Below are 16,107 nucleotides of genomic sequence, written 5' to 3'. Positions count from 1 at the left end.
TGATATTGCAGAATCAGGGCCTTTTTTTGTACAACGCCAAATACCCAATACTAAGGCAGAATAATATTTAACAACTACATATAAATAATCTTTGTACACTTTGGGTCCAGTTCTCACACCAAAGGAAACTGGGGATATCTCTTCCACTACTGCTGTGATGCCCCCAGTCTAACTTGTATGGGGTCACTGAGAGGTTTGAAGAAAATGGACCAAGGAAACCTGACTTGCTGCATCTCTTTCAGTTTGTTTTGTTGCCAGGCATATTAGCATTAAAATAATGTTTTTATTTTTAGGAATACATCTTTTCGTAGTGATAGTCTCTGGTCAAAACAATAACAATCTGTAGAAGCTGTCTGTGTGGAAATGCTTTGCTCTATGCAAGTAAAAAGGAAAGAAAAAGAGGCACAAAGTCTGCCACTCTTGCATTATGTGAGGTCAGAAAGGGAAGGGCTCCTGTTTTGCCTTGGCAAGTCTCATGCCACTGTGCATTCTGGAAATTATTCCAATTAGATTTTGTCTCACTTTGAAATACTGATGCCATGAAGGTAAACTTGCCAGTATTAACTCTCTACAGACAATGGCATCAGGCAAGTTATTTAACGTATTGTGTACCAATTTTTCCTGCTAAATACTTACTGTTTACATTGTGGCAGTGTCCATACATGCCTTGTGCTGTATGAATGTGGTATGAGTGCAGTGCTCTAGTAAATGAATATTACAGATTAACAGAAAAGGTGATGGGATAGTAGATTGCAACCGAGTGTCAGAAGGGCTGACAGAAGGGTCGAAGTGACAAACCACCACTTCCCTCACTAACCTCCTGTGTTTGAATGATGTCCGTATTGTACCCTTTCTGTCTTCCGGTGTATTTGATGGGCTTTGTCTCATCGAAGCTGTTTAAACATGAACATCAAAGCTGTTCACTGTGCATCTTCTGTAGTCAGTGCAGAGACAGGCAGCTCAAGAAAGTGATTCCTCCCACGTGCCTGTGACATCTGTCTCAGGATGGGATGAGCTGCTTGAAAAGGGAGTCAGATACCTAAAATTAAGAGTGGTGGACCCCATCTTCATTTTGAGCTTCCAGCTTCCTGCTGCTTCAATTTTCTATATTTAATCTGGCTTGATAGCTTTTGTTTTGTGCTTAATGCTTGTAGGTGTTAATTGGATATTGCGTGTATTCTTAAAATATTTCTCATTCACAAGCATTTTTAACCTTTAACATGGTTCTGGCTGTTTCTACTCGGGGGGCAGGGGGGAGGCTGTGAGGGGGTGAGGGGGTCCCCAGCACAACAAAGACATGGACCTGTTGGAGAGGGTCCAGAGGAGGCCACAAAAATGGTAAGAGGGCTGGAACACCTCCCGTATGAAGAAAACCTGAGGAAGTTGAGATTGTTGAGCTGGAGAAGAGAAGGCTCCAGGGAGACCTTATTGCAGCTATTCAATATATAGGAGGCTTATAAGAAAAATGGAGAGAGACTTTTTACCGGGACCTGTAGTGACAGGACAAGGGGCAATGGTTTTAAACTGAAAGAGGATAGATTTCGATTGGATATAAGGAAGAAATTATTTACAATGAGGCTGGTGAGGCACTGGAACAGGTTGCCCAGAGAAGCTGTGGATGCCCCATCCCTGGAGGTGTTCAGGGTCAGGCTGGATGGGGCTTTAATCAACTCAATGTACTGAAAGATGTCCCTGCAGGGGTTTGGACTAGATGATCTTTGAAGGTCCCTTCTGACTCAAACTGTTCTTTGATTGTATGATCCTATAAGGAAACTAGGGGGTTCCAGTATCACAGATAAAGCAGATGACAGTAAATATTACTAGTGTGAATTTGTTGCTTAAGGGTGCTGCTTTGGGAACATGCAGCTGTGTTGGAACCTTACAGGCTATAAGAGTCAGACAACAGGCATTGACAAAGCATTTGACAACTGGGGGCTTCCTTTTCTTGTGAGAGCTTTTGCTCGGAATGGGTGTATGGTGGCACCTGTGCCTCTCTGGAGTCTGACAGCGCGGCCCTCCTGGAGACTTCATTAGTGAACATTCATAACGTGCCTTGAAATGAATGGAGGCAGATGAACTCAAGTGTCACTGTGTTACAGACACCCCCTATACCAAGGGCTATCGTTGCTGTCCAGGAAGGGTGCAGCCTGCAGCACCCCTTGCACACCAGCACATTTGCAGATGAGGGTGATAAACAGCTTTTCCTGCACAGCGTGAGTTGACTGCTATGCTAGTGACACATACAGCAACACTGAAGTCACTGCCAGGTTTTGGTACCATCTTTGGTATATATACCATCTTTGAGAGCTCTCTTTTCAGTGAACCTTGGCAGTGCCTTTGCAGAAGTTACTGTGCAGTGCAGGGCTGTCAAACTCATTTTCACCAGGGGCCACATCAGCCTCGTGGTTGCCTTCAAAGGGCTGAACATAATTTTAGGACTGTATGAATGTAGGAGTTGTTACTGCTATAGAAACTAGAGTTTCTATATTGCTGCCACATTAGAAGCCAGCATTTCCATTGTTTTATTTCAAGTTGTATGCCATCAGGAACATGCTTGGCATGTTTAATGTACGTGTGTTAGAAACTTTTGGTATACGTAAGAATGATAAATATCACCTGTCTTATATTTTAGTCAGGAGGCTTTGCATCCATCTTCAGTGAAGACATGCCACAGGTAAGTTGATGTAGTGTGATATGCCTTAATTAATAAATATTTTTTCAAGAGTGAGTGTATCCCTTGTCTCAGTGTTGTTCTAGAACTCATCAGATTGCGTTTTTGATATGTTCCCTTTCTCTCATGAGGAGGGTTACATGAATTTATATATAAAAACAATTTGATATGTAAGATGCTTTTACCTAATATATATTATGATTTACTTAAATGAAATAAACAGAATCTAGTAATGGGAAATGACAGGCAAACTTAACTATTGGCATTACTATGTGAATATGACAGAAAATGTGTGCTCTGCATGTGTGTATTCTGTGTTGTACACAAACACAAATGCATCTTCAGTAAAATCCTGAGACCCATGAAGTAAATGCAGTATTCCCACTGATTTGAATGAGGCCAGGATCTTATTCCATATGTCGCTTACCATTTCTCTGACCATCAAGAATCTGTCATAGCCAAACTACAGTTTGCTTATTTTTGTTTAACTATTCCAGAGCAGAGACCAAACGAGCAAGGATGAAAGCTTCAACATGTTGCATGCTTTAATTTGTAACAAGAACTTTCTTGTTACTCTCATTCACACCCTTGAAAAGCAGAAAAATTTCTCTGTGAAAGACAGGTATAGTATGATTATGCTTATCATCTTCAAGACAAAGAATTAGCAAGGAGAAACAACATGGATTGTTACACAAATGTAATTTCTTCTTCTTGTAAAACAAGCTTGCATGATTCCAGAGCATTTTCCCATCTTCTCCATCTGCACACACTGAGGAAGAAAAAACATTGCCATTAAAACAAGCCATTAAAGATAAATCAGAATGTTCGTACATGTAAACACAGAGGCAAAGGAGCAGGAGAACTCACTTCAAAACTGTAAACACTTCCCGCAGTTAGATCAACAGCTCTGCAGTTTAGAAATGTTCTGTCACTGCAGCAGGTGCTGTTCTGCAGAATTAAATTTAGAGACACAAATTCTGTGTTTAAAAAATAATCACAAGAGCAGATGGACTTGCATTTTTTATGCTTTTGTAGACATCAGTGGACAGTTTCTGAGCCTGAGGAGGGAAAACTTAGGATATGAACTGCACTAAAGTGTGTTTCATTTATTAAAGATGACTGGGAAGAGAATGGGAAGAGAAATTCTAAATATTATAGCATTCTTTTTCTTTCTTTTTTTTTTTAACAGGTGCTTGTTTGCATCCTTCTTGACTATTGCACTACAAACTAAGCTAGTTTATCTAACCCATATTTTGGAAGTGTTGACAAAGGACCTGATGGAGCAGTCAAGCAATGTACAGCCTAAGCTCCTGCTCAGACGAACCGAATCTGTGGTGGAAAAATTGCTGACAAACTGGATGTCTGTCTGCCTTTCTGGATTTCTCCGGGTACATGTACATTTTTTACTACATAAGATAAGCAAATAATTTTTTAAACTGATTTATTCCATGAGAATTGTTAGGGGAATCAGTTTAAAGCATTCAATCTAACTTCTAACATTATTAATGTGCACACTTTAGTCAAGGGAGTGTAGGGAAAGAGCACGTCTGTAAGCAATTATCATGTAATTTATTTGGCTGAGATTTGGGTATTGTTGCAACCCTAACATATCCTTTTCTCATGTCAGACATCATTTCATCTCCATGGGATGAATTGTGATCATACTAAAAGACTGACACGTGTTAAAATGCAGTTGTACCTTTCTGTGCAAGCTGTTGGAAAGCTACCACCTGATGGAGATTTAAGGAATACTGTCTTTTGGAAAAGTGACCTTCTTTTCAAAATTTTTAACCTCCAAAGAGCATTGCGGATTTCAAGAACTAAATAACTTCAAGGGGAAACAAAATAAGCGTTTTCTTTCATTTTTGTGTTTGTTTATTTTAGCCCCCTTGGTAGAACGTTGTTCTTGGTTTCAGTCCTTGGTTATGCTTCCTGTCTCTCTTACCAGCATGATGGTATCGCAGTGTTAGTATCACACTGTTGGTATCACTCATATCAGCCCTTGCACTTGCCATTAATATAGCAGCAGAATTGACTTGAGGCTCAGCAGCTCTCACCAGTTTCCTGAAACCCCAGGAGAGAGCCAAGGAACTGTCAGAGATCTGTTCTCGAGACGCTAGCCGTCTTTACAGAGCTGCGCTGGTGAGATGCCATAGCCAGGCTGTGGGAACAGTGTCACGTGGAAACAAAGATCCATCCTTCCTTGCTCAGGTGCTCGCCTGAAGCCTGGGGTTCAGGCAGGAGGGGGAAGCCCCAGTTTCATTCCCTCTTTACACTGATACACCAGTCTACATCCCATCACCTTGCTCCCAAGGCTGTTTTTCAGGGACAACAAAGCGAGCTGCCAATTCAAAAGAAAACCAGTTAGCTTGTTTTCTCACTAGACGGAAGAAAGAAAGAAAAGAAAGAAATAGCTGAAGTACGAGTGAGAACACACACGTCTCACCCCCCACTCGCTCTTTGGTGGAACTAGGAAGCGTCTGCCAGGTGGAGTCGGAGCAGCTTGTCTGTAGTGTGCTTGTGCACAGCAAGGGGCTGTGAGCCATCTCGCCACACGCTCCAGCTGTCCCTTGCTATTTGCATGAGACTTTCACGCCGAAAAGCAAAGGATGGAGGTTAAACAAATAACTAGATAAATCTGCTCAGAGGGATTTGCTTTTCTAATTGCAAGATAATAAGTTAGTTAAAAGGAAACAACTCAATTTGTTACACTTGCTTTTTTTTTTTTTTCCTGGTTATTAATGCCTGTTTAGTGATTACCAAAATAACATGTTCCTTGTGTTTCTTTCATGTCGTAGGAGACAATTGGTGAACCTTTCTATTTGCTAGTGACAACCCTCAATCAGAGGATAAACAAAGGACCTGTTGACGCGATAACTTGCAAAGCCCTGTACACACTTAATGAAGACTGGCTGCTGTGGCAAGTGTCGGAATTCAAAACAGTGGTATGTTTGCTAGTTTGTGTTCCCTCCAAACACGGGCAACTACAACGTTTTCTCTTTTTCTAGAGCAGGTAAATTAAGGCTCTTAGACAGTAGGGTGATGGTTAAGTACCCAGATAATAAAATTGTTATTGCTGACAAAGTTTTGAAACACAGTAGGGTTTAACTAGCTGTTATTTCACCAATATACATTTCACAAATAGCTTCACAGCGTGCCTTAATCACCAAAGGTTAAATTTAATGAAGTCTCAGGGTATTAAAATTCCTTCTTATTTTAAAGTGTACTACAAAAATATAAACATGCTTAGAATGTAAACTAAATTACACTTTTCCAATGAATGATAGAATGGAATGCAGAGGTTTTATTTTTTCTATTGTGTTTACTTGTGGCTAATCTTCAGGCAGCAATACTTTGCTGTGGGTTTCCATGTTATTAGCTCCAAATTAGATCCAAATTAGCAAGGTTACAGTGTGCATTTTAATTAGTTACTGGGTTAAAAACAAGGTATCTGGGAAGGCAAGCTAAGTTTCTGAACTTTACCATATATTTCTTGCCTTTCTCAAAGGAACTACAAAGTATTTCCTATTTTACAGTTACACCCAGAAATCTTTGAAAGCTGGAATTCCCTTACTGATTGACATAAGGGAATGGACAGCAAGGATTGTTGCACTTTGGAGCATATAAAAATTGTGACTTTTTGAGTAGGAGGTCTGAAAAAAGATTTTCAGAAAAAACAGAGCACTTTTTTTTTCCCAGAATTTCCAAATGATATTGAGTCTGATTACTTAAAAATCTGCATTTCCAGTCATTTCTGTAGCTTCCTGGCTTCTTAACTCTTGGCTTCCTATCAGAGTTACCAGACATACTTAGGAGTATGAATAGTGGACTTCAGAACTTGGGAGCAGAAATTGCCAGGGCAGCAACTGCCATGGCAGGGACGCCGCAAGTGCTGGTGGCTTTGGAGGAGAATTCGGACCTTTTCAGAGTCTGTTTCCAGAGCCTCAGGTAGCGCTGGATCTTCCAGGTCTGCCTGTCTTCCATTTTTGCAGCAAGAACATGGAGGTCCTAAGATGCCACATACTGGAGACAGACTACATGACCCTGGAAATTTTGGCTGGTCAGCAATCTGTTGGACTTAGCTCACTGGGTCACGTAGGGAGCTCACTGAAATGACAACCTTTCTGCGAAACATTTCTGAATTGCCATTTTCTGCTGAAAGCTCTTAGACTGACGCATTTATAGTAAAATCTTATAGCTGTGTACAAAGCTGTTACTGGAAGCTTCATTTGAAGGTACTTCAAGCTAAGTTACCACAGTGTGCATTTGGAAAGGAAGTTTGTGACTACAAATTAAACGCATAATACCATATCTTTGGTTTCCTTGTTTGTGTGCTGTATTCTGGCATGCATTTGGGATCCATGGTAAGTTTAAATCTAGTGCTATATACACCCATAGGACAAAAAAACCCGGTAGTTATGCAGAGCAACAATTTTCAAGCAAGCTCAATATGCCTGTTACTAGTAGACTGCGCAGAAACATCTGGTCCTGTGGAACTGATTGACTTCTCTTATTTATAGCACAAATTCAAATTGAGAGCACCTTGCAAGGGGGGATAGCTGACTCTGAAACTTCTAAACACTGACTTAAATACTTTTCCTAGTGCTACATCTGTGCATGCAGTTGCTGACAGGGTCTTGTGGGCAGCCTGCAGTGAAGAGGAGAGAGGGGAAGTGGTCTGCAGCCTCGGTACCAGTGAGGAAGGCTCTCAGCCCATGGATGAGGAAGTGAGAGATCAGATAGCCTTTCTCAAATGTTGTTTGCGGCCTTTGTACTTTGTATTCCTGCTTTTAAATAGGAGATCATGATACTGTTATAGGGTTAATAAGTCAGCTTTCCCTGCTAAGATCCAGCAGTTTATTGGACTTGGTTGAGACGTGGCTGAAAGTTCCCTTTAAAACTGTCAGAAATGGAGAGAGGATTCTGCTGTAGATTACCGAGATGGAGCCCAAAGACTCTAGCTCTGGCTAGACAGGTGAAAAACAGTTTGGTGTTTTGTCTAAAGCTTGGGCTGGAAACTCAAACTGCGCTGTGAAAGCAACTTAGGTAGAACAGTGAGTCTTTCTGAGCTGGAGAAGCAGGCCACCTGTGCATGTTTTCTCTTCAAGAGTAGCATTTAACAGGATGCCAAAGTGGAAGGAGTCAGCATTTCTTCCCTCCCTAACACCACATGCATTGCAGTGACATGTAGGACCTGTGACAGACCAAGGAACCAAGTATTTTCTCCTTTCTTTGGAAGAAAATTTCTGCCTAAAAGATTGCAGGTTTTGTTTTCTAAATTGAATCAATTCTGAGCTGAGTTTTCAAATGCATTTACACATTTACTCACTGCAGTTAACGTTCTGAATCTTGCGATATTTTGTTGGTATTTTATTTTGCCCCTTTCCACAGCCCCACAATAGCAGCACATTAAAGCCTACCTGTCCAGAGCAAAGCCAAATAAAAGGGCGATGGAAAGGTAATGAAGCACGTCTGCAGGCACTCAATGTGCGGATTTTTTTAAGGTATGCAGGCACTTGAAGACAGACAGATGTATCTGGTAGGGAGCTCAACTCTCAAATCAGGGGCACAAACAAGGGTTTAGGCACTCTGCATGCAAATCTCTTCTTTCAGGATTGGGACTTCAGTTCCAAACCAATAAAAGCAGGATACAGATAGGCTCCTAAAAAATCGGGGGGAGCTCTACAGGTCTTCTAAACACCATTATGCAGATAAACTCTTGGGGCAGGAGAAGGAAGAATCCCTGAGCATAGAGAAAGAAGGAAGGACCAGAGATATTTTCTAAAATTGAGGTCATTTGTAACAAGAAAAAAAGAGAACTAAGAAACATGTTGATTTTGAAGTGTATTAGAGCTGTCCCTTGGCTGGGCTCTGTGCCTTTTTTAAAAAGGCCACCAACCTTGGGACCAGCCAACCCCCTGCTGTTACCCCTCTCTGCTGGAAAGGGTCAGATGTTGAACAGAGATGGGCTGCTGAAGGGAATGCTCAAGCAGAGGAATTGAAGGAAATACGCTTCTAAAAGCACTGGTCCAGTGTGAGCTGAGGAGCTGTGTAGTTTCACGCTGTGCTTATATTTGAGTATTGAGGAATAAAACTGCTTGAAAGAGACTTGGATGTATTGTGGAGCCTTCTTGCAGGCTGAGGAATGCTCCCAGACAGACAAGCAGCTGCATCTCTCGGTGAGTAATTTGCTCAATGACTGATGAAGAAGCGTGGTGCACAGCTGAGTGGTGGCATTTCACTGAAGTGTTTCATTTTAAATAGAAAAGCTACACAGGGTGAGCCTGGCGTGGGAGAAGTTCTCAGTGGAATATCTCCTGTGGAAAACCAGGGGAGATTTCTTCATGTCGGGGAGTTGGTGCTCAGGCATTTAAGAGCTACAAACTTCTTTTGAATAGTCACTACTTACTTTTAAAAAGGGGTTTGGGGCTGTTGAATTCTTTGCTGAAATGAGTTTGAATTTTAAGATGGGAAGAAATGATCTAAGTCACCTGTTCAACCAACAGCCTTTTATTGAAAGTGAAGCAAAGCCACGTGGTGGAAGGTTGTTTAGCGTTCAACTGCTTTACGAGTTAAAAGGAGGGTGTTAAAAGAAGTGGGAGGGCTGCAAGGGAGTAAAGCAGAGACAGGGAACCCAATTTCCTAATAAGACGCCATGGTTGTGGTATTATTAGGCACACTTTGTGAGAGATGAGGAAACTATTAAAAGCATGTGATATATGGGGATTTTTGTCAGCAGAAAAGGCCACAACAGCCCTCGCTGGGAAGCGAGCAGTGCAGATGTTGGCTGCAGGAGAGTCTTCTGAATTAGATGCAGATTGAGTACCATGCTGTAGCATCGAGAGTACAACCCTTGCTTTGAATAGTGCCCTAAAATTAACGACTGTAACATTTTCCATGCCAATTTGTTAGCTGCTCTATAACCTCTTCATGGGTAACTGCTCTGGCTGCTACAGAAGGATCATACAATCAATCTGATTTTTCCTGTTTATTGTATTTCATAGTCTGGGAGATGGGAGTAGGTTTAAAGCAATTTTGTTGTGCTGTATGTCATGGCGCTGTCTCCTTTGCATAAATTCTCTAGCTTTTACCAATCAAAATTTTTGCTTGTTTTTTCAGTCTGTCTGACAAATGGAAATCTGCTTTGTTCAGATGCATAGCTAAATAGAGAACAGGGTAATGAATAAAAGTCCTTGAATATCCCAGATTATTTTTTTTTACTTCTAAGAAAATACAGTATTATCACATTTCTTTATTAAACTACATCTCATTATCTGCTATGGTTACTAACAGCTTTACTAAATAATTCATTGTTCAAAATTCATTTTCAAGAAAACTACAAATCTGAAAAACCATCTGTAAACATTGTCTTCAAATGTCGTTCTTTCTGTCACTGCATGAGTGAAAAATTTTTTAAAAAATTTGTTCCTTTTAGCTAGGTTCCAAGCTAGCTCCTGCACAAGTAGTTGCAGACACTTGCCGTGTTCTTCTTCAGCAGCCTTTAACAATTCTTGCAACCTGTGTTAAGCCTTTGCTGAAAAGCGCTGTGCTTTGTGTTGCTAACCGCTAATTTCTAGTGCCTGAAGTCTCAACTCTAGATATTACTAGGTTGAACCGCATGTCCTGTAATTTCCTCCTGAATCTTTCCCGAAGTTAACTTGTATTTTGGTTTCCTTTGCAAAGTGAGAGAACTTAGAAAAGGGCCTGATGATGTTTCCTCACAACTTCCACGTGTCCTCTTGTGATTTCTCTTAAATGTTTTCTGACCTTCGGAGCTGATCATAAAAGTACTTTCATAATTTTACAGTCATTTCTGATGCTTTTTCCAGTTCTACACTTTGTGTCTAAATGCAGTGATCGTGGCTGTCTGCTTCTGATTAATGATTTATAAAGCTAGAGATTCTGCTGTCAGACAGGTTGAATCTGATTTATGAAAACTTCAGCTACAGAGGGAAGACTTAATAATAATTGGGTTTCCTAGCTCCTCATCAATTGCTTCATCACTTAATTTCTGCAGGAAATCATATCGGCAAAACTGTCTAGCTCTCTTGGTTTAGAGACTTTTATGTATTTCAATATTTCTTCTCATCTGACCACTTCTTTGAGTCCTAAAGTGTTGTTATTATCCTCACATTATGGATACTTTCGATTAAGGAGCCCATAAATGACTTGTATTCCACCTGCATAAAGGACTACTACTCTCTTTTTACAGTCCTGTCATCTGACAATGAGTTGAGCGGGGATGGGAGGATTCTTGCACACTAATAACTGAAGAGGCCGCACGTTTATGTGCAATCTGTGTGAGAGCATGTGCTGGAAAGGGAATGCTGCAGGGAAAAACACGGTTTCTCTTGGCGGTCTGAAAGGAAGAGGAAACGAAGGAGAAGCAGGAGCATGAATATTGCAGTGTAGGAACAATGTTAGGAGGAAAGGATCAACTAAAGGAAGGGATGGGTCCAAAGATGTAAAGGCAAATCGACATCAGTTGAAGTGTGAGTAGCTACTCCAGAAAGACCAGTTCAGAGACTAGAAGAGATACTTTGATTAAAATGAGTTTTCCAAAAACAAAATACAGTTAATCCCTGTCCACATTTTTATCCTACAAGACCATGACCTCAGGGCAGTCAAAGTCAAGGACGGGACTGCTGTCTGTTCAGTTGGTCTGTGGGCCTAACCAAGCATGACTCCCCTCTTTCCTGTGCCAATATATTTTGTACTAATTTTTCCACATGAAAGCCCAGCCTGAGGCATGGCATCCAGTCTGCTTCTCCTTCTACAGGCACCGTCCCCACATCTCCTCCTCTTCCATTCCGTCTGTCCTTTCTGTGGACTCGTTTTCCTCACAATTAAACATCTCTCTGTCCTGATTTAATTACTTCAGTTACATCCTAGTCTTTGTTAAATCCTGATCTTCATGGTTTTGCAATCCTGTTTTTAAAACTCCTTTTGCTTCTGTAGAAACTGTAAAATTAATTTATGTCTCATTTGACTACTTTTTTTCATGACCCATGTGTCATAATTTCCACTCTTGCTGGGTAATAAAGCAGAAAATAGCATTCTACAACTATTGATAACTACCCATTTTTGTAAGAAGAGAGAAAAGTTGTCCCTGCAGCAACCTGGACAGAAGTTCTTTCCTTCACATGACAGCAGGGGAAAAAAAAAAAATTAGTTGCTTTCTCTTTTAATGGTCAGTTCTTGACTGAGTCACACCTGCAGCCCTCTCATTTCAGTCAAAAGATAAGTATTATACCAGATATGTCCAACAGCCAGAATGGTTCGAGTACGTAGATTTTCCTGTGCCACTTGCAGTCAGCTACCGGCACCTACAACACTTGTTTTAATTCTGTCCCAAGACATCCCCAGCAGAACGACTGTATCTGTGTAGCTGGACAGTGATGTCTCTGCATGGAGCCGGCTATGGCACTGGCAATGATTGCTGTTACCTCTTGGCACTGGCAATTCTGTGCTCATCCCTTTTTCCCTGCCTCTTGGCAGCTGATCTGCCTGACCTGACCAGAAAAATGACCTGACCAAAGACGGAGATGGTCACCCAGTCCCATGGGACTGTCCCTGGTGCCCGTGCTCACCTTGTGAGCTTGAGGGCAGGGCTGTTGTAACTGGACAGGTCGTGTGGATGTTTGACCTACAGTGAAAACTAATAGAATAAATTGCGCTTTTCTGTGTAGACCTGGACCGCTTTGGGTTCTGTCTGCTGCCAACGTGCTTTCCCTTTCCGCTGCTTCTGCAGTAGCCCTATCTCTGCTGCCTCTAGAGACGTGGCTGTGTGCAGACAGACACTGATGTCTGCACAGGAGGTGTATTTTTTTGTGTGATACCAGGTACTCAACATAGTCTGTCGGCGTAAATATGCATTTTAACACTGCTTCCTATCCACTCAAAATCAATCATGCTTACCATGACAACTTACTTAGCAACCTTATCAGATCTCTAGTTGCTTACGGTTTTGCTTTTAAGGTATTCATTTTAAATAAAAGATCTGCTTTTTTTAGAACATGCATTGTAATTTTTGCTGGTCTCCTGTCTTTTTCTTTTCAGTAATTCACTGAAATAGATTTGCACAAAAGCAGAATACAAAATACACTTTTGGAAATTTATAGCTATACATCTTTGACTCTTTGGACATGAGGAATTCTAAATACTTCATTGTGTAATTCCTTCAAATAATCTTTATTTGAAATAGCTTTAATAATAAATATGCTGAAAATCTCTCAGGTTTGCTGTCAGGAGTTTGTAGGTTTCCTGTGCCAGTTGTTCCCTCTAAGTCAGAATAATGTGTTTCTTTCCCCAGACTGTGAACGTTATCTTCGAAAAAATTTCAGAAAATGAGAGTGGAGATGCCTGTCAAACTATCCCAGTTAATGTTCTGGACTGTGACACCATAGGCCAAGCCAAGGAGAAGAGTCTTCAGGCTTTCCTTAATAAGAATGGCTTTCTCTATGGTCTTCAGCTGGATGAAATTGGTCTTGGTAAGGAAGTGTCTGTGAAGTTTTCTTGTTAGGAATTCCTGCCTTTGGCTTTGAATTTTTTTTGCATTTAGGCAGAACATAGCTTTTGTAAGGAATTTCTCTGGAAATACTAGGTCATTTATGCTACCAGTTAGAACACTGAAACTACATCTGCTTCGCTTCTCTGAGTATTGCAGCATGCAGTTAACAAATGCATGTTATTTGTTGAAGACGTATAATTTAGATGTTCCTTTTCTGGGTAAAGTAAGGTGGCCCGTTCACCTAAGTACAAACAGTTGATAGATTTGGTCAGTGGATAAGATGACACATCATGATTACCAAGTACTTTAGCACCTACCTACTATCCCTCCTACCGCCCTTCCTTCCAACAGGCTTATGTCCCCCTTGATCACAAGAACCCACAAATACCATTTATTTACAGTCAGATTAGGTTTATGTAATAGTTCACATGCGACTCACAAAGATACGTACAATATCTACAGATGTAAATAAGGCTGTTGCAGCAGATGGGTTGAGCCACCTTTTCTTGTCGGGTTTTCAAGAGCCCAAGTTCAGATAAAAGCCTGTAGTTGCCACCATACCACTTCCCACGTGCCCCAAGAGGAAATATCTACATTGCTGGGATTTGTCACCTCCCAGACTTGCTCCCTAACGTGTTGGATCTTCTCACCTTCTCAGATGCTATGTTGGCAAGTGATGATAATTTACCTTCATATCTGATGTTTGTATCCACCACCAGTGCCTGATAACCCTTCACAAATACTGTGTCACTCTTATCTCTTAGAAGTGGCTTGTGAAACCTGTCTCCTAGTCCCAGCATGGCCATAACACCAGGGCATGCTTGTGCAACAGAATAGCCAGATTGGGTGAAAGCACCTCCAGAAATTCCACTTTGTCCAACACCAAGTGAAGCACCAAGAGCCTGCAGTAGTGGAAGCCACCCCAGAAGAATCCATAGTGTGGGAGTGCAAAACCACTCTCATGTTGACCTAGCACAGGGATGGAGAGAAATGGCTCAGTTGGAGCCGCTGGTCCAAAATTAATTTGGCAGTGTTTTCCTTTAAAAACATCATACAGTGAGAATGCCACTGGGATGTCATTGTTTTCTGTTGCTGTCATACTGCAGAACTTGTGTTGGAGGAGCAGCAAAGAGAATTGTTGGATATTGATGGTTCCTCAGAGGTGATGGAGGATGGGATCAGGAAGATAAATACCATCGGTCATTATGAGGTAAGAACAGAAGCCATACCAATTAATCGAGAAGCAGCTTCTGCCCCACTCCCAAGTGTAAGAGCTGTCTGCACAGAAGTATCTTGATTGATCAAAATCTCTAAGAGATAGCTGAGCATTATCAACAGAAGGAAAGAAATGTGTGACACACAACTTTCTTGCCAATGAGTCATATGTTTTCTGTTACTTTTCAAAGGTTTACTGGTTGCAGGTTTGCTTGGTTCAAGCATACCAGGTAAACTGTCACTTCTGTTGAGCATTTCGGTTAAAACAGCATCTGATGTGAACATTGCCCTGAGACTTTTATATAATATTCCCTGATGATTATTTTTTGTTGCACCACGAGCAATTGTTTACCTCTTCCCACCTCGTATTTTGATTGTCTGAATAGGCATTACTGATACTTGTGAAAGCCCAATGACAGAATAAAAAGGACTTATGAGTTTGCTCACTCTTCTCTTGAGATCTCCTGTGTCAGTCTCCTTCACCTTTTTCTCTGTTTCTGTTTCCATCTACTGTTGCCACTTGTACCGTAAGTTCCAATCCCCTCCACTTCCAATCACACCTGTAAAGCTGTGATAATCTGTCCGTCATGGCAACAACACACAAGGCTGCAGCTGGTGGTAGAGCCCTTCTGGGTGTAGCACATTGCAAAAGCACAGCAAGCAGCATTGCCTGTCTAAGGAGTTTCCAGTGAAACCAGTCAAAATAGAGGCTGGGGTAAAATGTGCAACAGATAAATGGGCTCAGGTGATATGGTAGCTCACATTTTGATGCTTACAGATAGATTTTGGAAATGAAGTTAGTAAGCTGAGTGTTTGTAGTGAGCTTGTCTTCATACCTCATTGAATTTGGAAGTCTGGCTTTTAACACAATAATTGATTTTTATATATTTAGGAGTTTTGCTGATGAGCGTAGGTCTGTGCCATGCACCACAGTGTGAGGAGAGCTGAGAAACCTGTGCCAGCACGTTGCCGTCTGCATGAGCAAGTACAGTGCCATCCACAGCGAGGAACAAGCTCTCCAGCAGGACTCTTTGTAGCTTGGGCAGAGCACAAGGCTGCTCAGATCTGGAGCAAGCTCATTTAGAGTCGCTTTACAGATTTCTGTAGGTGTTTGTTGCTCTCCTTACTTCCCAGGGAGGCAGCAGTGAACCCAGATGCCCTGAGTCGCCATCCAGTGTCTTAAATTTCCTGTGCCTCTCTTGAATCTTGTCTACAGGTTAGCATGCGACTTCCCTCCACTTGTAAAGTTTTTGTACAAATTAGGAGATTGTAGTGTTGCAGTCAGAGTCTGTGCAGCAAAGGTCAATGTAGATTTGAATCTGATTTGATATTTGAACTTCTGTCTCACGAGATCCTACCTGTCCTCTTTGCTGCAGGCAGCTATTGCAAGGGCTCCCTCATTTTCCCTGACAGCTTTTTGCACTTGCTGAGAACACGGAATACCGTGGCTCATGGGTGCAAATGAGTCTGCTCCAGTTGGTCGCTCTTATCCCTGGGTATCTTTGTCCCAGCCCTTGTTTTCGTCTGTGGTTTCTGCAGGCAGATGCAAGTTAAGTTGGAGGTTCGGTTGTTTTTGCAAAGCTGTAACTACGCTAATTATAGCTTAGCAGCTGCCTTATGGAAATTGTGCTGGGTATCTCTGTTATTTAGTTCAATTTTTCTGACACTAACAAAATAATGTACATTTTAGGCAGAAGGGTAGTGGCATTTT

General features: G+C 41.5%; 1 protein-coding gene across 1 annotated transcript in view; it reads left to right on the top strand.

The window, feature by feature from the left end:
- Positions 1 to 16,107, top strand: part of PLXNC1 (plexin C1) — a 73,762-nt gene that overhangs the window by 43,798 nt on the left and 13,857 nt on the right. The window contains exons 18-23 of the mRNA XM_065632720.1: positions 2,633 to 2,674; positions 3,169 to 3,293; positions 3,861 to 4,059; positions 5,470 to 5,616; positions 12,984 to 13,161; positions 14,288 to 14,391. Coding sequence (XP_065488792.1) covers positions 2,633 to 2,674; positions 3,169 to 3,293; positions 3,861 to 4,059; positions 5,470 to 5,616; positions 12,984 to 13,161; positions 14,288 to 14,391 — 795 coding nt within the window. The remainder of the gene's footprint in view (positions 1 to 2,632; positions 2,675 to 3,168; positions 3,294 to 3,860; positions 4,060 to 5,469; positions 5,617 to 12,983; positions 13,162 to 14,287; positions 14,392 to 16,107) is intronic.

The sequence above is a fragment of the Caloenas nicobarica genome, chromosome 1 (genome assembly GCF_036013445.1).
Source record: "Caloenas nicobarica isolate bCalNic1 chromosome 1, bCalNic1.hap1, whole genome shotgun sequence".
Lineage (NCBI taxonomy): Eukaryota > Metazoa > Chordata > Aves > Columbiformes > Columbidae > Caloenas > Caloenas nicobarica.
Note: the sequence above shows the minus strand (reverse complement) of the source record. Positions and strands in the feature narration are given on the sequence as shown.